At 46.0% G+C, this 21,764-nt stretch overlaps 2 protein-coding genes across 4 annotated transcripts; one reads left to right on the forward strand and one right to left on the reverse strand.

Annotated features, from left to right (window-relative positions):
• The first annotated feature begins 259 nt into the window (after positions 1 to 259).
• Positions 260 to 11,377, forward strand: pold1 (polymerase (DNA directed), delta 1, catalytic subunit). Of its 3 annotated transcripts, XM_036553029.1 has the most exons (28): positions 260 to 378; positions 1,024 to 1,168; positions 2,667 to 2,863; positions 2,952 to 3,065; positions 3,234 to 3,374; positions 3,691 to 3,816; positions 4,072 to 4,240; positions 4,550 to 4,664; positions 4,761 to 4,890; positions 5,302 to 5,468; positions 5,628 to 5,732; positions 5,834 to 5,974; positions 6,394 to 6,504; positions 6,624 to 6,815; positions 7,184 to 7,272; positions 7,400 to 7,516; positions 7,961 to 8,074; positions 8,264 to 8,411; positions 8,538 to 8,633; positions 8,790 to 8,927; positions 9,124 to 9,299; positions 9,414 to 9,566; positions 9,780 to 9,882; positions 10,049 to 10,181; positions 10,513 to 10,626; positions 10,754 to 10,806; positions 10,995 to 11,092; positions 11,243 to 11,377. In XM_036553029.1, exons 3-28 carry the CDS (start codon positions 2,677 to 2,679, stop codon positions 11,328 to 11,330), a joined length of 3,318 nt encoding a protein of 1,105 aa, XP_036408922.1. In that variant the 5' UTR covers positions 260 to 378; positions 1,024 to 1,168; positions 2,667 to 2,676; the 3' UTR covers positions 11,331 to 11,377. The 3 variants fall into 3 exon arrangements, with proteins under 3 accessions (XP_036408922.1, XP_036408923.1, XP_036408924.1); XM_036553030.1 differs by lacking the exon at positions 1,024 to 1,168; XM_036553031.1 differs by lacking the exon at positions 1,024 to 1,168 and having other exon boundaries at positions 260 to 342.
• A 1,153-nt stretch (positions 11,378 to 12,530) lies between these two features.
• On the reverse strand, positions 12,531 to 14,710 carry zgc:55558 (uncharacterized protein LOC393228 homolog). Its single transcript, XM_036552470.1, has 5 exons — positions 14,385 to 14,710; positions 13,727 to 13,839; positions 13,351 to 13,529; positions 13,108 to 13,267; positions 12,531 to 12,986 (listed from the first exon to the last, which is right to left on the reverse strand). The coding sequence occupies exons 2-5, from the start codon at positions 13,835 to 13,837 to the stop codon at positions 12,873 to 12,875; spliced, it is 564 nt and encodes a 187-aa protein (XP_036408363.1). The 5' UTR covers positions 13,838 to 13,839; positions 14,385 to 14,710; the 3' UTR covers positions 12,531 to 12,872.
• Between the last annotated feature and the right edge of the window lie 7,054 nt (positions 14,711 to 21,764).

Consider the following 21,764-nt stretch of genomic DNA (forward strand, 5'->3'; position numbering starts at 1 on the left):
TATATCAGCTGGGAAGTCCGTTTGGCTTCAAAAGAGGTGTAGGTAAAGAAGGAGTGGTCGGAAATATGGCCCCGCCCCTTAATTATTATTAATAAGACACTGTGTTGAAGAAATGCCGGGTTTGACGGAGGCACTTAGCCCCGCCTCAAACAGGAACAATGTGGGCGTTTTCTCGTAGAGGGAAAAAATGATTGGCTCAGCGATAGCGCACATCCCGGCTGTGATTGGTGTATGTCTAACATGATCAGAGTGAATAGGACCGGTCGTGAGAAACATGAGCTGCCAAGAGTTTCCGAAGGCAGAAGAAAAGGGCAAGCAAGTTATTTTTAAGAAGTGTCGGAGGTCAGGAGGAACTCGAAAGGAAAATTTAACGAGCCTGTGTGTGTGACATTAAGACATTAGACGACCTTGATTTTCTGTCGCTCTGTTTTTGTATCTCCTTTCTGCTTCATGTGGTGTATGCTTACCTTGCGACATACTGGATTTCAGTGTCAGGCGGAAGTTGCCCGTGATCATTTAGGACCAGTTTTGCTGTTTAGCTTGTAATGGTTAGGGCTAAATTGTAAACGGGGAATCTGTTCGAAAATCAGCACTAAACGGGAAACTTCTGTCTCGAGACTCATTTTACATGCGTCCCCCCTTCCTATTTTCTCCCTCTATTTGGTTCCTACTCATTTGGTTCCTCTCCTCGTGATGCTGCTGACACTTCACAAATGCAACTACTTAAAAAAAAAATTAGCAACATATCTCATACCGCTCACGATTCACGACGAAGTAGAGTATTGAATATGACAGTTCACGCACTAATAATTAATAATGCAAGTCATATTTAATAAACGAAAACAGGTTATGCATTATGGACAGCTTGAAGGTCTCTCAGATACAGTTTTAGTTTTAGGACCGACAAAACAAAATCTTCACAGAAATTGTTTACATGCGTTGTGGTCTCACTGCCACTACAAAAATGACAGTAACCTCCTTCCATTTATGCCCCCCTTCACACTCTCTTCTAACCAATGACAGGCCTCAGCGGGCTGGACACGTTTTGCCGGGAAATCGGAAATCATCAGAGGGGAAAGTTCATGAGGGGAGAATCAAACACAAAGAGTTGGCGGGAGTTTATGCCTTGACAGTTTGGAGCGAAAAGGGGTGCATAGAACTAATCAAGGTAAACGCTTCATGGATAACGATTAAACGGAGAGATTTTCGGCATATATGTCGTGGAGAAACGAGACTGTTTAAGATGTCATCGAGATATTAGTGAGACTATAGCTTGTTAGCTGACTTGCTAAGGAAACCCATTCTTGAGATAAATGGAAAGGGGGTAATGGCAAGCTACCTCCAGCTGTATTGTTAGAAAAGTGATCAACCGTTAAATGATTATACAGCTTTGCAGACAGGTAGCTTGCTGCGTTTCATGTTGTCTTTGCGTGCCGCGGTTAGTTTCGAGATTGTTTGTTCTGCAAGCTAGCTAACGTTACCTTAATGCAGACCACATGTGAAGTGACCTTAACCGCCAATGTGTTGTCACTGTAACTTGTAGCCTTAGTAACAACAAAACTGTAAGAATGTACTCAGAATAATACGAACATGACAGTGTGAATTGGGTATTGTCATGTATGATAGAATAGAAAGTGAAAGTAGCAAACTTGATGGTTAGGTAACGATCAGATATGTCACTAGCCAACGATGGGCATCTTACGAACTTGCTAACGCTGCGTTGCTAGTTAGCGAGGTAGTAAGTGACGTCCACGAGATACCAAGCCGTTGTGCATCAGTATATTGCATCAAGGAACTTTACCAGGGGCGATTCTAGCTAAAGGATCAGGGGCTAAGTCAAGTGTGCGTGGGGCTTGTCTTTTTTTTGAAGGGGGATCGGCATCGGTTGGTTGGGGAGGTTATATCTACCTTTATAATAAATAGATATTATCACACCTTCGGACGCTGCAAGTCAAGTTCCGCTCTGTTACACTGTCTGTGGTTTTGCTATAAACCCCTCCTTTTTCAGGGCGAAAATATTCGGGGCTAGGCTCAAAATATTCGGGGCTATAGCCCCGAATGATCTGACCTAACGACGCCACTGAACCTTACCATCAGCGTAATTTTAGTTGCTAATTTGCTATATAGCTTTATTTTTTGGCTAATACTGTAATGCATTATGTAATGTTAAACTGATGTTGACAGTTAGTGCACCTGAGGAAAATCGAGGGAAAAATGTTGAAATGACATCGACATTCATATTCTGATTTCCGTGCAGGCAGTCATCGATTGTAGAATATTTCCAAGTTTGTGATTTAACTGCTCTAGTCAATATTACAGAATGTTGTTGAGCGCCCCCCCCCCCCCCCTCCCAAAACGGTGTAACTTTATATCATTTTGACGTACTGCTGTTTAAAAAATAAGGCATTTAATTCAGTAAATAAACACGTTATTATATTACCGACACACCTTGGAGCAAATAGGTGGTTTACATCATAGACCTAAATGTAGCCTCACCTCTGTCTGACAGCGCTACAAGAGCTTTACCATTTCAGGCTATTTGTGGCAGCTTCAGGTATTCAAATTTTTACATCAAATCTGGGATACATGTTCGTTGTTGCAAGGTAGCTTCTGGAGTACATGATTTATTTTAAGTAGTGTTTTCATTCTCTCTGTAATGTCCTCAGAGAATTGTGAATGGATGCGAAAAGGCGGAATGGTGGCCCGCTGGTGGGAGGAGCCTCGCAGGCCAAGCGGGGGAAAATGGGCGGGGAGTGGGATGAGACCCCCTCCCTCTTCGAGGAGGAGCTGGCCATGCTGGACGAAGCAGATATGGAGATGGAGTCAATGGAAGGCCAGGCTGGACACGACGTCATCCCTGTTGGTAAGTTACAGAATTAGGGTCTGTCTCTGCTGCGCATGTCTGCAGACGTCTTCGGGTGCTGTAGCAGTTCTCTCTGTGACTCCTGCAGGAGACCTCTTCTCGGCTGATCTGAACCCACGCTGGCGTCGCCCTCACGCGCCTCCGTTGGACCCCGATGCAGACAAACTCATTTTCCAACAGATAGAGCTAGACTACTACTTAGGTGAGGACCTGCCCAGACCTTATGGTGTCTGTCTCTACAAGCATTTATTGCCTCTGTGTGGCACTTACTAAATTATGGTCCTGCTTCTTCTTATACTTTTCCTTGCCTACTTGCCCTCCCCTTCCTCCGCCCCGTCTCTGTCCCCGCCTTCTCCATTACTCCTCCCAGGATCTGCGGTGGAGGGGATGCCCGGTCAGTCTCAGGGCAGCGTCCCCATCATCAGGATGTTTGGAGTCACAGACAATGGCAACTCGGTGTGCTGTCATGTCCATGGCTTCGCCCCCTATTTCTACACTCCTGCTCCCGCTGGTGAGTACAGGATCTTGCTCTCACCGCATGTTTGAATGGGGGGGAATTGCGTTTAGTTTTGCTGTCGCAAATATTATCTTTGCTCCGTTTCCCTAATGAACTCCTTGAGTAATGGGAATTACAGAGTTGTATTTGTGGTGGTCATGTATGAGTGGGTGCAACAACTAAACCTGATGTTCCGAAGAGATGGGTGAGCCAATGTCCCCCCCCCCCACTCCTTTTGCCAGTCTTACGCCTAGCACAGTGAAGCGCTCCCAGACAGTCATTTTGTAAGTTGCTGATCTCATCCATGCGTTACTCTCCCCATACGTCCCAGGTTTTTCCATCTCTCATCTGAGTGACTTTAAGAAGGAGCTGAATGCTGCTGTACTGAAGGATATGCGCTCCAATAAGGACAACCTGTCTGTCACTGTGCTTGCTGTGGACATTACGCGTAAAGAGAGTGAGTCATCCATATGCCGACCCCTCTTCGCTGAATCCCAGTGTGCTTAGCATCTCAGCTGTTATAATGTGTGTCTAGACAGTGACATGTCCATCATGCTCTTTGCATTTCAGCCGTTACTACTACGTCGTCCATTGTGTTCTGAAGACGTAGTTTGTAGGCTGTTTGTTGTCCATCCCGTGTACAGGAGTTTTATTTTATGGTGCAACTGTGCTCTGACCTGCCCATCTCATGCTGACTTTTTCCTTGTGCTAGGCATGTACGGCTTCCATGGCAAACAGCCGCAGGAGTTCCTGCGCATCACCATGGCAACACCACGACTAATCGCCCCAGCCAAACGACTTTTGGAGCAGGGCTTTAAATTTGGTCCATTTTCCATCCAGAGTTATCAATCCTACGAGGCCAACATAGACTTTGAGATCAGGTACTTTGACTGTATTTCACAGCCAGTTTTCCTATAATGTGCCACCAGTGTTAACTATACGTTTGCCAATGGTGGTTCCAATCTTGCTGATACTGTGCAGCATATTTGCACATGCATGTGGGTGGAGAAAGGGGCAGCACAGCAGCACCTGATTGGGCAGCTGAAATATGTTCGTTGACCGGTGACTGAGTGAGACTCCTTCCAAGCGACGGCGGAAGCGTCCCTATTGTAAATCCCCTTCGCTTTCTTCATGGTGGTGTGACGAGCCTGTTGGTGTGACTCAGACCTCTCTCCCCCTGGCTGTGTCAGGTTCATGGTGGACAGCGATGTGGTGGGCTGCTCCTGGGTCGAGCTGCCTGCAGGGAAGTACAGAGTGAGAGAGGAGAGGGGCACGGGGGAGGTGGCCTCTCGCCACCCAGGCAAGGTACTGTCTGCCGAGGGGGCTGGAAAGGGGGGGGCGTGCGCAGAGGGATGAAACCCTGACTGACAGGAGGTAGTGATGACTCTGTCTCCCTCCCAGGTGTCTCTCTGTCAGTACGAGGTGGATGTGGGCTGGACAGACCTGATCAGTCACGCCGCAGAGGGAGACTGGCAGAGGATTGCCCCGCTCAGGGTGCTGAGCTTTGACATTGAGTGCGCCGGCAGAAAAGGTGCGTGAACGCAGGAGGTGATGATGCTGAATCCAGCCAGTCTGTCTTACTGTGTCCCTCTTTCTCTGTCTGTTAATATATACCATAAGGTGCAGTCATTGTGCATGTACAGTCAACATCCTTTAACTGCATATCTGATAATTGCATCCTGTTTTACTGCTTAGTATTCAGCTGCTCTTTTTTTTAAATTCTACGTGTTTTACTTGTTTCTTTTATGTGCATACTTATGTGCTTAACATCATAAGCGTCCTGAGCATGTGCAAATGTCAGGAATTGTCTGTACCGTGTCTCTCTTGCCGTAAGTCTTAATGTAGTGCAGGGTCCAGGCGGTGTATTTGTACCGTCCCTGTCTCTCTGTTAATGCGCTGTGTACAGTCCGGTGAATGAGGTTCCGTACTGTGCGTGCGCCAGGCATTTTCCCCGAGCCTGACAAGGATCCGGTGATCCAGATCGCCTCCATGGTGCAGCGGCAGGGGGAGAAGGAGCCCTTCATCCGCACCGTCTTCACCCTGCAGTCGTGCGCCAGCATCGTGGGCTCCCAGCTGCTCTGCTTCACCCAGGAGAAGCAGCTGCTGCAGGTGGGGCACGGTCAGGCAGCGTGGAGCTTGAATGAGGCACTCTGAAGTTGTCGTCTTTCCGCTAGAATGTCGCCAGACTGGTATGAATGCTGTGGCCTGCACCACACCGCAGCAGTGTTCTGCACGTCAGGAAATTCATAGTTTTACATTCTCTTTCAGAGCTGGGCAGAGTTCGTCAGGACGGTGGATCCTGACATCATCACTGGCTACAACATCCAGAATTTTGACTTCCCCTACCTTCTGAACAGAGCGGCTGCGCTGAAGGTAGCGTAGCGTTTGCGTGTTGACATGTTCACGCATGCGTGTGTGTGTGTGTGTCTGTGTGTGTGTTGCAGCCTATGTGACCGCTTGGTCTCCCTCTCCAGGTGAATCTGTTCCCCTACCTGGGTCGAGTGCGGGGGATCAAGTCAGTGCTGCGGGACTTGAACTTCCAGAGCAAGCAGATGGGCCGGAGGGAGAACAAGACTGTGAACATGGAGGGCAGGGTGCAGTTTGACCTGCTGCAGGTGACTGCTGATAGATGGCACTCTGTGATTGGGAAAAATTAGGTTACACCACAGTATTTACCTTATTTGTCTAATTTAAGCTTGAAACTGAGTTTTAATACACTGATTTGAACCCTACGGACATAACAAGAACACATTCAGACAATGGCCTTTACAAAGCTAAGAATGTTAGACTGACTAAACACTATCACTGGGCTTCATTTCTTTATGGGACAACCCTAGGTGCCTTTTTTAAGGAATGTAGTATTGGGGAGCAGTCAGTATACTGCTCTCACTGGGAAGTGTGTCTATATTAAGGGGTTTTGTTTGTGTGTGTGTGTGTGTGTGTGTGTGTGTGTGTGTGTGTGTGTGTGTGTGTGTGTGTGTGTGTGTGTGTGTGTGTGTGTGTGTGTGTGTGTGTGTACTGTCCCTTCCCTCAGGTGTTGCTGAGAGACTACAAGCTGCGCTCTTACACCCTGAACGCCGTCAGCTTCCACTTCCTGCAGGAGCAGAAGGAGGACGTGCAACACTCCATCATCACAGACCTGCAGGTACTGTGGCCGGGGCTGCTCCTGCCGGGGGCTGGCTACCTGGATCTGCTAATACCGAGAGAAATATGATCTTTCTCTCTCTGACGTGCGCTCTCGTCGTTTCTCGCTCACCCTTTCAGAACGGTAACGAGCAGACGCGGCGGAGGCTGGCGGTGTACTGCCTGAAGGACGCCTACCTCCCCCTGCGGCTCCTGCAGAAGCTCATGTGTGTCATTAACTACATGGAGATGGCCAGGGTCACGGGCGTGCCCCTCAGCTACCTGCTCTCACGAGGACAGCAGATCAAAGTGGTGTCCCAGCTGCTCCGACAGGTGAGGACACAGACGGGCATGCACCCACGTACATACAAACACACATACAGACACGCGCAAGCACACACACACACACACACACACACACACACACACAGATATACACGCACTTCCAGCTCTAGCCCTCTGTCTCTGTTCGCCGGCCATGTTCAAGAGAGAGGCAGCTCAGACCACCTTGAGGGTACTCTCACACTCAATAAAATAGTTTTGCTTTATTCAGAATCAAAGAACTACATTATCTACATTATCAACATATTCCAACTTCACACTCACACACACACACACACTGCCTTGGGTTGTGTACTGCGGCTCAGAATTCTTCCTGTCTGTGTAATTGATCACACATATCCCTGCTCTCCATTTCTCAGGCGATGAAGCAGGACCTGGTGATGCCGGTAGTGAAGACAGAGGGAGGGGAAGACTACACTGGGGCCACTGTCATCGAGCCCGAGAAAGGGTCAGCGCCAGAGCCCTCTCAGCCAGCATGCTGCCCATCTCCACTCTGATGAACTGCACACATACTGAACAGTGTGCCTGTGTACAACATGACTGAATGCTCTCTCTCTTGTGTGTGTCACTCACAGGTACTACAACATACCCATCGCGACCCTGGACTTCTCCTCCCTGTACCCCTCTATCATGATGGCCCACAACCTCTGCTACACCACCCTGCTCAAGAAGGGCTCAGCGGAGAAACTGGGGTGAGGAAAATGCACAGTGAAGTTCTTAGTTAAGCATGTGGAAGCTATATGGAAGGGTCATTAAGTAAAGAGGGTGTTGCAGTAACACACGCTAATGTCCCCAGACTCTTTGAGACCTTGTTTCAGAGCTCTCCCCCTCATTCTGCTCAGCCTGACTTGCATACACCACAGTTTGTCAGCTGCAGCCCAGCCGCCACAACACAACTAAAGAGATGTGGCTACTGCATTTCCAAGCTTTTATAGCCTTTTACAGGCAAAAGCTTGGCAGGGAGATGGGGAAAGAGGGGGAATAAGGGGATGGATAGAGTGGGGACTGGGTAGCCAAAAGGCCCTGTGTCTGTACTGAGAGGGATGGATGCACATAGAGCATAATTACACGGGTAAATGAATCTTAATTCCAGTTTGTGTTGTGTGGGTATGTGACACATTGTCTTGTCTCCACAGCCTTTCTCCGGAGGACTTCATCAAGACACCCACGGGAGACTACTTTGTGAAGAGCTCTGTGAGGAAGGGGCTTCTGCCAGAGATCCTGGAGAACCTGCTGTCTGCCAGAAAGAGGTGAAGAGAGGCCCTGTCCCGAGACCCCACCCTCTGTGTCCAATGTACTGTTTGCAGATCCTCCCAACCAAGTGTAAAGAGTCAGGCCTGGTGGTAGCCCCCCTGCCTCACCACAACAAGTTAAACCTTTTCCAGGCAAAGCTGGTTTCAGATATGCATCTCTGGTCCTCCCACTCTGTCACTGCTCAGGGCAAAGGCGGACCTGAAGAAGGAGACGGACCCCTTTAGGAAGCAGGTATTGGACGGCAGACAGCTGGCCCTGAAGATCAGTGCGAACTCTGTGTATGGATTCACCGGCGCCCAGGTGGGCAAGCTGCCCTGTTTGGAAATCTCTCAGGTAAACCGTGGTGTCCTTGTTCTCAGTGTCATTATGTGAAAGCTGGAACAGTAGCCTTGGAAGTTGTAGGCTGTGGGCATCCCCCTTAATTGTTTGACTAATTGCTGCTGCCTTGCCTTTTCCCAGAGCGTCACTGGATTTGGAAGACAGATGATTGAGCAAACTAAACAGCTTGTGGAATCCAAGTACATCATAAGCAACGGTTATCCAGCTGATGCCAAGGTAAAAGCCAGTATATGGTAGATGATCCACGGCTTTGTTTCCGTGTTTCTCTGTCAACCCTTTATCTGTAATGCAGAGCTGCTTTGTAGGTCTCCAAGGACACACTTTTTGGTCTGGAGGGCTAACTTTCCTGTTGCTTTCCTGGGCATGTGTCAGGTGATCTACGGGGACACGGACTCAGTTATGGTGAAACTGGGCGTGTCCACGGTGAAGGAGGCCATGGAGGTGGGCCGGGAGGCAGCTGAATGGGTCTCCAGTCACTTTGTCCCTCCCATCAAGCTGGAGTTTGAAAAGGTACTGGTCTTGAGGACAATGTGCTTTGTTGACTTTAGAGCTTTTGAATAGTTTGATATCTCCCATTTTGGAAAAGAGAAACAAATGTTACTAATCAGTATTAGTATAAGCCGGTGATCTTAATGCAAATAGGTGCAACAAGTATATAAACACTCATGTTGATCCCATTCTGTTTTAATTCTGTTTCTTCCTACAGGTGTATTACCCGTACTTACTGATCAACAAGAAGCGCTATGCTGGCCTGTATTTCTCCTCTAATCCAGACACCCATGACAAGATGGACTGCAAAGGAATAGAGACAGTGCGCAGAGACAACTGCCCCCTTGTGGCCAATCTGATCAACACCTGTCTGCAGAACATTCTGATAGAGAGGTACTGTCATTTTCTGTTATTTTTTTCATGATGCCAATCTTTATCCTAGTACTATTAAGACACTGTTTTCATTTCAGTATAATGATAACATTGTCACCTTAACTGCACTCCCAGGGACCCCCAGGGGGCGGTAGAGCACGCCAAGGAGGTTATCTCAGACCTGCTGTGTAACCGCATTGACATCTCCCAGCTGGTCATCACCAAGGAGCTGACCAGGACTGCACAAGAGTATGCTGGGAAACAGGCCCATGTGGAGCTGGCTGAGAGGTGAGAGGGGAAAGGAGTGCGTGATGGGGAAAATAAAGAGGAGCGAGGGGTGGATGATGCTGACCCTCAGTGTAAGAGGTTAATTCAGAAAAGCGGCACGTATGTCACGCTGTTCTTGGCCCATACATGGGAGGAGGAAATGAGGCGGAGGCCGGAAACTCCTACGCTAGATTGAGGAAGCTCTGACCGGAGTTCCCCCCTCTGTTTCTCCAGAATGAGGAAGAGGGATGCAGGCAGTGCCCCAAATCTGGGAGACCGAGTACCCTACGTCATCATCAAAGCAGCCAAAGGAGTAGCAGCTTACATGAAGTCTGAGGTCTGTACTTCTCTGTGTATCTGTTATCTCTATGCAGTGGCTTGTAAGCCCTTTTTTTGTATCTCTGTACCGTTTCTGGACTGTTTGATAACCCAGCTGTTTATTTCTTGGTGGGATGTGTGTCTAAGCTGTTCTGTGAATTAATGTGTTGTCGTTTCCCTCTCAGGACCCGATCTATGTGCTGGAGAACAACATCCCCATAGACACACAGTACTACCTGGAGCAGCAGCTCTCCAAGCCCCTGCTGAGAATCTTTGAGCCCATCCTGGGAGAAAGCAAAGCTGAGAGCATTCTGCTGAGTGAGTGCCCATTACTGCTGTCCTCGCTCTGATACACACACACACACACACACACACACACACACACACACACACACACACACACACATCCCTAGCCCTCTCTCTCTCTCTTCACAAGCCACAAATAGATTCACGTTCTAGAGAGGGGCAGCTCAAACCATCCAGAGGGTACTCTCACACTCACTAAACTAGTGACAGTCTGCAGTGCGAATGGGAGAGGACTAGGACTGCACAGGGCACCAACTGGTGTTGACTACTTTGAGTCTTCCACAGGGAGAGATCACTCTGGCGAGACCTCACTAACTTCTCTCTCCCTCCCCGTCTCCCTCAGAGGGCGACCACACGCGCTGCAAGACCGTGCTGACCTCCAGAGTCGGAGGCCTCATGGCCTTCGCCCAGAAGAGGAGCACCTGCATCGGCTGCAAGGCAGTGCTGAAGACTGACGGTGAGTGTAGCTGTCTCTGTCTGATATTTGTGCATTCTGCTCCTCATCACCCATGTATAGCATTGCAGGTTCTTGACTCCAGCTGCTAAAAGGATATGGTCTCTAATTTGTCCCCCTTCTCCAACAGCGGCTGTTTGTGACTTCTGCAAGAATCGGGAATCAGAACTGTACCAGAAGGAGGTATGAGATGGCTCCAGAGGACAATTCTGTTGCTTACTTACAGTGTAATATTGTAGTATTTATTTCCCTGCTAATGTAATCTGTGGAGAATGCTGCTAATGTTAGCTGGGTGTCTTACTAAGAGCCGCTACAATGCAGGGATCTGTGTTGACACATCAGGGCTGATGCTGAGGCTTGTGTACCCTCAGATCTCGCACCTGAGCTCTCTGGAGGAACGCTTTTCCAGGCTGTGGACCCAGTGTCAGCGCTGCCAGGGATCCCTGCACGAGGACGTCCTCTGTACCAGGTGACGCCACCAACCCCTCCGCCCCTCTCCTACCTCGTGGAGGAGTTCAGACCATTACATCTGAGCTCAGAAAAGGGTCCTGGCAGTAAGCCAGTCATGCGCATGCTGTTTGCAAGTAAATAACTGTCGGTCTGAAACCTCTCTTTGCAGTCGAGACTGTCCCATCTTCTACATGAGGAAGAAAGTACAGAAAGACCTGGATGACCAGGAGAAGCTGGTGTCCAGGTTTGGATGGTGAACTCTGCTTTGCACTGTTGCAGGAAGTGGGAGTCACAAAGTCCAGCTCTCAGGTCACCCCTTGATTTGTAAAAATGCTGATGTACACAAACATATTTACTATTTTGTATTAATTTTGGTGAAAATAAATTACTGGCTTTTGTAGAAAAACTGTGTAACTGTATTTTCATTTTGCTCCAACCCTCAAAAAATCTTTTCAGTACATTTCTGAAGTCATCTTGATTAGAAATCATCTTTCAAAATAGGTGCAAGCATCTCATTCAGAAGAAATAAAAAAAAGGCTTGCACTTAGAGACTTCCTCTTGACTTGGCACTATGCATCAGTCACCTACTCCAATAGGCCTCTGGTAAACGTAGTATCTTAAAGGCAAAATATGAGGACCAACAGCTATAGCTGACAAACTGAAGGGTGTCTGTTCAAGTGTAAACCATTTCATTTAAACTCCTTCCTTCCCCAGTCTTCAAATGCCCCCCCATGTTCTCACTCTCACACATCTGTCTTCATTCTACTCCTTTTTAGTCCCATCCCAAATGGCTGTATCCTCTCCCCACTTCAGACAAAGACAACACCCCCTGTAACCAAAAGTTCACTTTATTGACACCTATGCACCTCTCACACAGGTGCAGGAAAGATGGTACACAGTTTGGTCTTGACATTCTAAAAAGTGTAAGAATACCAGGGAATGATCGTGTCGCAGCCACCGTGTGTGCGTGGGTGACTGCAGATGGGCCTGCAGGGGGTGGGGCCAGGAGGTGTGGACTGCAACCGGAATGTTCAGTCTGTCACTCCGGCTCCACGCTAACCTGACAAGTATGCCTGAGCTCTTACCTCGCCACCTGAGGGACGCTTGTGGTCTCAGACTCTTAATTTCAGGGCAACTGAGGACGCCATATTAATAGCAAGTGGGTTGATAGTGACAACTCCTAAAGTGACTTGATGATCATGAGAACCTTCCCAAGGGCAGGACTGAGCTGCAGCGTCATCGCTGTCCAGTGGACATTTGGTACAGCAAACAGCGTTATCTTTGAGTCTTGAAAAAAACCAGAGGTTTTGTAACATTTGTAAAAGGCTACAGTACATCTTTTTCCTTATCTGTACTTCAGTTTCACGCATCTCCTAATCCCTGTCTCTCGTCACCAACTTTCACATCACTGAGCGTTTGATAACATTGTCCAAAAATGTCAAAACCATATCTTTCAGTTTCTTCTCCATTGCAATTGGCTGAATCCTAATCCATCCATTTAACACAAACATGTCTCATTCATTACTTCCACTGAGACATCAGCCAATACTAAATTTATAGAATTAAAAAGTCCAAGTGCATGTACAAAGTCCCTGTACTCAAACGGGAGATTTTAACTAGTCCAACGTGAACAGGAGAGGGGAGCATTGTTCCTTGTTGTGTCTGGGAGGTGTGGCTATGGATGGCGAAATGGGAGAGGTGAGCAGAGTGAACAGTTGTGTGGTGCTAAGGATGGATAGTGGAGACAGTTTCAGTTGTGGCAGTGTGACTGTTTAGTCAGGAGTGGAGACCGTCCTCTGCTATAGCAACGTGCAGCGTCTCTGTGTGCTCTTCTTGCTCTTCTTGTTACTGCGGTTCGTTTCCTTATACCTTCTGATCTCCCGCACCAGTGAATAGAAGGCCTCCTCAACCCCCTGAGACAGCGAGAGATGGGTTGGGGGGTGGAGTGTTAACACACACACACACACAGCACAGACAATTCACTTTAGCAATGAAAGGTTACCACAGTCTCGGACAGACTCCAGACGATCTTACCTGTCTGGTCTTGGCAGAAGTCTCTACGAAGGGCACCCCGTAGCTCCTTGCCAACTCCTGTGCCTGCTTGGTCTCCACGCTGCGGGAGCCCAGGTCACTCTTATTGCCCACCAACACCATGGGAACGCTGTCGCTGTCCTTCACCCGGTTTATCTGCTCTCTGCAGACAGGGAGGGGAGAAGGTTGTATGACGCCAGTATACAGACATACGGACGTGTGTGCAAAGTGTTACAGGTGCTTTACCTGTACAGGTGCACGTCCTCAAAGGACTTGCTGTTGTTGATGGCGAAGACACAGAGGAAGCCTTCCCCAGTCCTCATGTACTGATCCCTCATGGCACTGTACTCCTCCTGACCTGCTGTGTCAAGGATGTCCAGCAGACAAGTCTCTCCATCAATCACCACCTGCTTCCTGTACGAGTCCTTGAGGGAGGCAAAGAATACCATTTCAGTTCTCTCTTGCTTTTACCGTAATTTTCTTTACATTTTGGCGCACTGCTTGTCGGCGCATTTTTTACGCAGTACAGGTGTCAATGTGTCGCGCTGTTTTGAGCAGCACTTCTACTTGTATTCTTGCATTATAATGCAATTATTCCATTATAACCTCTCCAGCCTCTTACCTCTATGGTGGGGTCGTACTCATCGACGAAGTGGTTTTGGATGAGCTGGATAGTGAGTGCGCTCTTCCCCACGCCTCCGGCCCCCACCACAACCAGCTTGTACTCAGTCATCCCTGACGGAGAACAGGCGTGAACATCATTAAACTACATTCACCGCGCAGTCCAAACAGGGGCCACACTGGTCATTACACCTTTTGTTCTGGAGAAATTCGACAATTAACTAGCTACCTATCGAGCCAGCTACGGTACCCGTCGGTGTCAAGACCCTGAATAGCCTTATAACGCATCTGGTTGGTTGTCTGAATCGTATTAGAAGTGAATTAGGTTTTTTGAATTATAGTCTGCATATGCATAGCTAGCTACAGTCCCATAAACCCCTTCAAATTACACATTACTCATTATTGGTCAACAAGTCGCTAGCTCGCCAGCTATCCAGCTTCAATAACAGCAACGATTAAACCTCCAACTGACGCTGCCAAACGTCTTTCATTGACCCAGTTTTCGCTGTCTTGGACGCCGACACTTACGGTAACTAGCTAGCTATCTTGCTAGCTAACTAAGTAGCTAGCAAGATAGTCACAATCAATACAGACTCATCAGTGTGATAACAGCCTCGACAGTCACATACTGTGATGGTTTTAACAAAAAGTTAACTTACCGCAATATGATGATGCCAAGAACGACTTGACTTAACTTTCCGAGACCAAATGTAGTTAGCTATTCAATGACAAACGCGGATTCCCGAGATGGTTTACTAGCTAGCGCCCAGAACAATTTCCTCCTTAAACCCGAAGACCACAAGTGATGTTGATACCTGAGTATCTCAAGCGGCCAGCAAACGTCTATAATTTACAAACACATCGGGATACTTGTAGATTAAAATATAGCGTAAAACAGGCTTTTAAAGTATAATCAGTACAGATAAATCTAAAAGTGGGAGCCAGTTTCCGAGTAAATCTCTTCAGGCTCCATTGTGGGTGAGGAGGGGCGGCACCCTATTGCACCCTCAGTCAATAGCGTTGAGCGCAGTAGACCGAAATCACCAATGCTAGTGCAGCAATTAAGATGGACTATACATTAAACCAATCAGTGTGGATGTATTACATTTCTTTATAATCCTAACTATTGTCCCTCCCTTCTTTCATCTTTCCACCAATACGAGTAGCACCGTATTTGGGCGTGGTGAAAAGAATGACATCGCTTGTTGTGTTTTACAGGCAAGAGGAAATGCCCAATCATAACCTCTGTGAGCACGCCCTTGAAGTCCATCCCTCTTATGTGTGGATACATTTACATTTACATTTATTCATTTAGCAGGCGCTTTTATCCAAAGCGACTTACACAGGTTACAGTTGTTTTACAATGTTATCCATTTATACAGCTGGATATTTACTGAGGCAATTGTGGGTTAAGTACCTTGTCCAAGGGTACAGCAGGATACATAAAAACCAAACGAGATCGGCGTTTTATGTCATATTTATAGGTGTCAAACATTTGTCCACGACCTTCGTTACCTGCACACTTTCACTGGAAGAAAGTGAACTTTTGTAAACCGGTTTCGCTGTCAGTATTAACGTAGCAAAATATGTGCCCAGTTAGCTGGTCACAGTACAACTTTTTTTCTTTAATTCTGCAACTTCCTAAACATCATCATCTTGGAGGAGAGGAACAGCGACAATCAGGTAACCCACAGTAATTATATATCAATTCGAGTTTTCTAATTGGCACAATAAATCGTTTTTGTTGCGGATCATTAACTCCCTGTCATGTTTCCCCATTTTATTACTCTCCCGTGAGGCTACAGATGAGGGGCTGGAGTGTTGACAGTTTCAGTTGTAATGTGCATAACGGAAGACATTAAGTGGATTCATACAAACGAGCCCCTCTATGATTAATTGGGTTGTGCGTGGAGGCATTGTTTTACAACGTGTATTCTGTGAGTCTGCTCAGTGTGTGATGCTGCATTTGACCACTAGATGTTGACTTTACTCCGTGGATTACCTATAGGCATTCGTCCATTTAAGTATCTGCTATTTTTTTTAACCTTGGGTATATCTCTCCTTTTCCCTGTGGGCTTCTCATGTGTAAACAGAGTGTGCCCAGTCAGTCCCTGAAACTGCCAATTTCTTAGTCTTTTAATGGGATGTCAGTCTACTTTATAAACTGAACCAAGTTTCAGACAATGCATTACCACTGCTTCTGAAAGAGGGCAGTACACACACACAGACTGACGGGCCAGCACAGCACATTGCCACCGGTGCTGAAAGGGGAAGTTAAATGTCATGTATACCTCCTGCCTGACAGGAGAGTGCATGTCAACACAGGGCAGACAGGGAACAAGGGACTTGCTCATCCGTCTTTCCTTTAATTACCAGGACCTGCTGCTCCCCAGGGCGTGATCCTTGCATTTATGCTTGTCAGAGAGGGCCCGGGCCTAACCTGGCTGTCTTTTCTGCTCCTATTTCCAGCTAACTCTCCCACCTCTCTCTCTCTCTCTCTCTCTCTCTCTCTGTCTATGTCCATCTCTCTCTCTCTCTCTCTCTCTCTCTCTCTCTCTCTTTCCCCTGACAGATGGATCAAGGATTATCTCAGTGAATTTAGGCAAAGATTAGCGAGGTGAACAGATGCACTCTGTGGGAGGAGAGAGAGAGAGATAGAGAAAGACTGTTACTGATTGGACACTAGTGTGTATTGCTTTGACTTTGAGGAATTTGTTGACTGCAGTGCACACTCATTGCCTGAATGGACCAGTCCCTCAGTTATTAGCAGTCACTCTCTCCTGCTGTATACACCACTCTCTGCTCCATGTTTTCCAATTGTATATAAATGTCTGAAGATAGTACAGATTCACCCTGAATAGAAAATCTTTTACAAATAATGAAACCTGCTTAGATTTTACTTTACAGTATGTGGACAATTAGATCATAAAATACTGAAATAAAGCCTGATGACAACTTAAATCATTATCTATGTAATTATAAAGGGGATTTATCAGGAATTCTAACTGGGGGCTGTTAAATGTTACTACCCACAGAAGTGGGTTTCAGATTGGTGCTTTGTTCTAATATAAATATACTTTGTATAATACTCCTGGTATTACAGGTCTGCATCAGCAACACAGATATGACATGTGAAACAATCAATGACCAGGTGAAGACCATTCTGCTGAATGACAGCCATACGTAATCTACAGTGTTCAGCAAAGCCGATACTTTCGAGTCTTAGGTCCAGAACAGGGATTCGTACTGCAATGGGATTGCTGCATTTTGAAAGACAACACCTTGCAACTGGGGGAGGGTTACTGCAATCTTAAGAGGACTAGCTCTCTCACCTCACAGTGAGCACGCATTGTTCTCACATTGTGTGTGGGTGGCCAAGTTCGCCCAGGCCATGCTGTTGCCAGTGCCAAGCCAATTCCTGCGCTGCTACATAGTTATCATCACATTCTTGATGAAAGCTTGACTTGGTCTGGAGCTATACTCTTGGGTTAAGATACATCCAAAGTCTTGCTGCTCAAAGCCCTGTGCTGCTGTGGCACAGACACCTCTGCCTACCGCTTAGGCCATACTGTTGTGTTTTTCTCTCCTTGTAGCTTAGGATGAGCTTTTTTTTTCTAAAGGAATACCCCTCACTCTGTGATCAACCCATAAAATAAAAAGTCTCATGTGAAATATCAGCATTAAGAGATAATTACTATCTCTAGATCACATGATCTTCATAGAAGCGCATGAGAACGTTTTCATCTTATGACAATCATGTATCATTCAAACAATTTACCAGCTCAGATCAGTGAAAATACATGACTATGATGACAGCAATGATAATAAAATAAGGATAATAGTAATGTATATGCACATTTCTTTTCATTTATTTTACACAGGGATTTTTCAGATATTCATTTATACATATATAATTTTTTCAATATTTTGTATGTATATTTATATATCTTTTTTACATTTATAAATTTTTCCACAAGTAAAGAACAAACATTTCAAGGCTTTGGAAAAAAGAATAAATAGAAAGACAAAAAAAAAACAAGAAAAGAAAATAAACAAAAATAACAACGACAACAGCAACAATGACAATAGTAGTAAAAATATAAAGTTATTATTTCCCTCATTTCCTTGATAGTGTAGGAAAGTAAGGATGTTGATGAATTGTCTGTATTAAGCTTCTCAACTTTTTGTCACACTGCAGCCTTACTGTTTCTTGACTTGTTTTACGCAGATTTGTACCACATCCAGAGCTTACATATAAGTAAACATACTTGTATAACATACACCAAACACTGTAAAAGAATGGCATGAAAACAACAAAAGCTGAGCTCAGACAACTCTAAATAAATGAGAGGAATTATGTTGTTGCTGTTTGAACATAATGCTATCTATAATAATATACAGTTACCCCCATACTATCAAACAATGCTGCATGATGTTACTGCCATATTGGCAAATTTTATGTAGCCAATCTATTATATCTTAAAAGTGAGTAAGCATAAAATAGCAGATGTAAAAAAAAAAAAAAAAAAACCAAAAGTCTGCACGTTCGTTTACAACCTAATACACAGATAGACAAACAAGCTGAGAGTGCAGGGGAGTGTGGGAAGGGTTGGGGAGCTTGGCTGTTAGGCTCAGCTGGTTTGCGTTCACAGGGGAACGGGACGCGAGGGCTGAAAGAGGGGAGCTGGGCTGCACCTGACCTCCCACGGCAGCGGGGCGGCTCGCGGCCCGGTCACTGTCTCAGCACTGCAGAATGCTGCGTGCGCTCCTGGCTCCGGCCGGCACCTGCACCTGCACCCGCACCTCACCGGGACGCCGTGCTGACGGGGCCATCTTTTATTAACCCGCGCGTGACCGACGGGCGTAAAGCACTCTGGGAACGATAAAAGGCCGGAAAGGGAGATTCAGGCAGCGGGGTCGCTTGCGTGACTGGTGACAGTGCGGCGTGTCCTTGCTTGCCTCGCTGCATATGCATAGCTGCGTCATGATGATGTGCAGCCTTTTTGCGCCATTGACAAAGCTTTAAGCACTACCTTTAAGCTATGCTGCAGTACTGTATTATTCAGTGCCTTGTTTTAGTTTCCATGGCAACCTAGCCCACTATAACAATACTGTCCTCAAAGTACTGTCTGAGTATCCCTCCCAACAGGAACTACCCTGCCTCCATTACAACACAATCTAATGCTACTATAATGACACCATGTGAGGATTTTCCTGTATCATGTAAGATTTATGTGAATGACAGGAACAAACATCATACCACAGTGTATATATACTTTCTGTTTTCCTGTGACTTCCTCCTCCCTTTTCCCCATTGGTGAAATAAATTCATCTAACTGACCCCTCTGTCACTTTCAGAAATTCTTTATTTGGCCCATTTGAATTCACAACTTAAATGTCTTTTCCTTACAGAAACATTTACATATGGAAATGCATACATTTGTCACACAAATGTACACCATGTACATTTTATTGATGCTGCATAAACATTCAACAGATGGTGGATAAAGATGGCAAAGTGCTAAAACAGGTTTCTAATAATATTATAACAATCCAAGAGGAAACAAAGAGAAATCACTTTGGATATGACACACTCCAACACTAGGCAAAAATGTCAATAATCTATCTACGCTGTTAGTGCACTTTAATCCATCACTGAGCACCTGGGAGATATCCACACAACATCAGTAAACAGCAACAGCACAGGCGGTGTTCACATTTTATTTTAGGGGTTTACTATGTGGACACATGTAAGGCCCCCTAAAGTAAAGTGTTTCCTTTCTGATAAATGCCTGCAGCTTTCAGTACAGACACAGCAGGAGCCACCGGCCGCAGTGAGGACTGGGGACAGTGGCTTTGGGCTGAGGCTTTGTGATCCAGGCTGGGGGACAGCGTGTGACAGGGAAACTGTATCTCTGAGCTCAGTCTCAGGCAGCCCCAGTATTTCTTCCAATGGAGACAACACACACACACAAAAACACACATGTGCACATATACATGCGCGTACACAGACACACGCAATAACACTCACACAGACATACACGCGTAAAAGATATACGCACAGAGGTCAACAGGCACACAGCATGCACAAAGACGCACATACATACAGATGCACTGACACGCGTGCTTGAAGAAGCACGCAGGCGTGCATGCATGCGAAAAAAAAAACACTCATTCTCAGAGACGCACTCAGATGTGGGCATGCACACACAAAGACACACACACACTCAAAAATATACAACACAAAGGTGCACACGCACACAGGCATGCAAACACAGAGGACCTGGTAGGTGTGATGAACAAGTTCTATACGCAGGAAGGGAAAACCCAAAGACCCATACTCAGCCCCACATTTTGATGTAAGCTCAGAACAATGACAAATCTTTATCAGAAGCTTACTTGGCCGTGTTACTGACACATATCATTCCAGCAGACTGCATCGGAAACACAGTCTTTTCATCAGATACACGAGCTGTAGATTTAAAGAGAAGGGTGTCTGTTATTAAGGTCATTATTGTTGAAATGCCCCCAGTCCATAACACTGCTTCTTGATTGCTAGTGCGTGTTTGTGCGTCTTGTCACTTATTGCTCTTTACATCTTCAGTTTAGCAAAGCCATACTTAATTTACAGACTTACAATACATTAATGTGTTGGCACAAGTAAGATGTTATTCAAGCTGCGATGTAATCATAATATTTTGCTTTTAGAATCGGCATGGGCTTCAGTTTAGACTTGATGACAATACTTTACTTTGAAGGGGCATAGGTAATGCCTTACCAAGCACTTCACCAGACTACACAATAGCATTCATATGCATTATTTATCATTTGTAACACCACTCAACAGCATTTATGATCATTCCTTATTGCTTACCTCAAAGATCTTAATGTATGTAACGCATCATAATTGTGTAGAATGTTCTGAGAGGGTTTGTACCAGTTGTAACAGGCAGCCATTAATGTCTTAATGATAATGAATGCTGTTAATAGGCATGGGACCATTAATGGACAGCTTGAATGCCATTAAACTGTCTGATGTATAACTTAATAAAGTGCTAAGGATGTCAGCACAAACCCCTTAAAGTACAGCGTTGCTGACCAAATACACACTGCAATCAGTTTTGGTCTTCCAGTTATGGCTATGGAGAAAGACTTTTGAAGACAAGCATACTGATACCAAGGAATCCCCATGGGATAAACTTGCAAGAGTAGACAAAGAATCCCCCTATAAAAGCATTCTTCAAACATCACTGTACTATTTCACTGAAATCGAGCAAACAGACAGACCCTTCAACACACACTCACACACAAACACAACCTGGAGGGCAAACAGTTAATTCCAGCATTAACAATAGCCATATATATAGTGTGTGTGTGTGTGTGTGTGTGTGTGTGTGTGTGTGTGTGTGTGTGTGTGTGTGTGTGTGTGTGTGTGTGTGAATATGTGTGTGAATATGTGTGTGAGTTTCAGTTCATGATTGTCAGTGTTGGGGTCCAGTCATCAGTTCTAAGCCAAAAGGCTATGACTGCTACAACTGGATGTATACTGTTTTAGAGGATGTGTAGAAGTAGTTTGTAAACACACTGCACACCCAAATACAAGCACATGAAGTACACTCTATCAATGGAACTGCCCGAAATAAAGTATAAATTAATGGAACAGTAGAATTTGGGCTCAAATACACAAAACATACACATACTAACTCTCTCTGTCACAATGCTCAGACACATACACAAACACACCCACGTATATATACACAAATGCATTACCACACACAAACATATGCACACACACATACACACACACACTCAGTTCATCTATGGCTCTTTTTCTTTCCATAACGCTCTCCCCCATCTATCATTAGGTCCATCTGTCCACCTTTTTTCCCACCATTCTCCGTCCCCATGCTGCCTCTTGCTAGCACTGCCCTTTTCAGTATCCACCATCTCCAACCCAGCTTTTCCTCAGCTTTTAATGCACTTCTCTCGCTCTGTAATCTCTCTTTCACCCTCTCTCCCTCCCTCTCTCCCCACCCCTG

Source organism: Megalops cyprinoides, chromosome 19 (genome assembly GCF_013368585.1).
Source record: "Megalops cyprinoides isolate fMegCyp1 chromosome 19, fMegCyp1.pri, whole genome shotgun sequence".
Lineage (NCBI taxonomy): Eukaryota > Metazoa > Chordata > Actinopteri > Elopiformes > Megalopidae > Megalops > Megalops cyprinoides.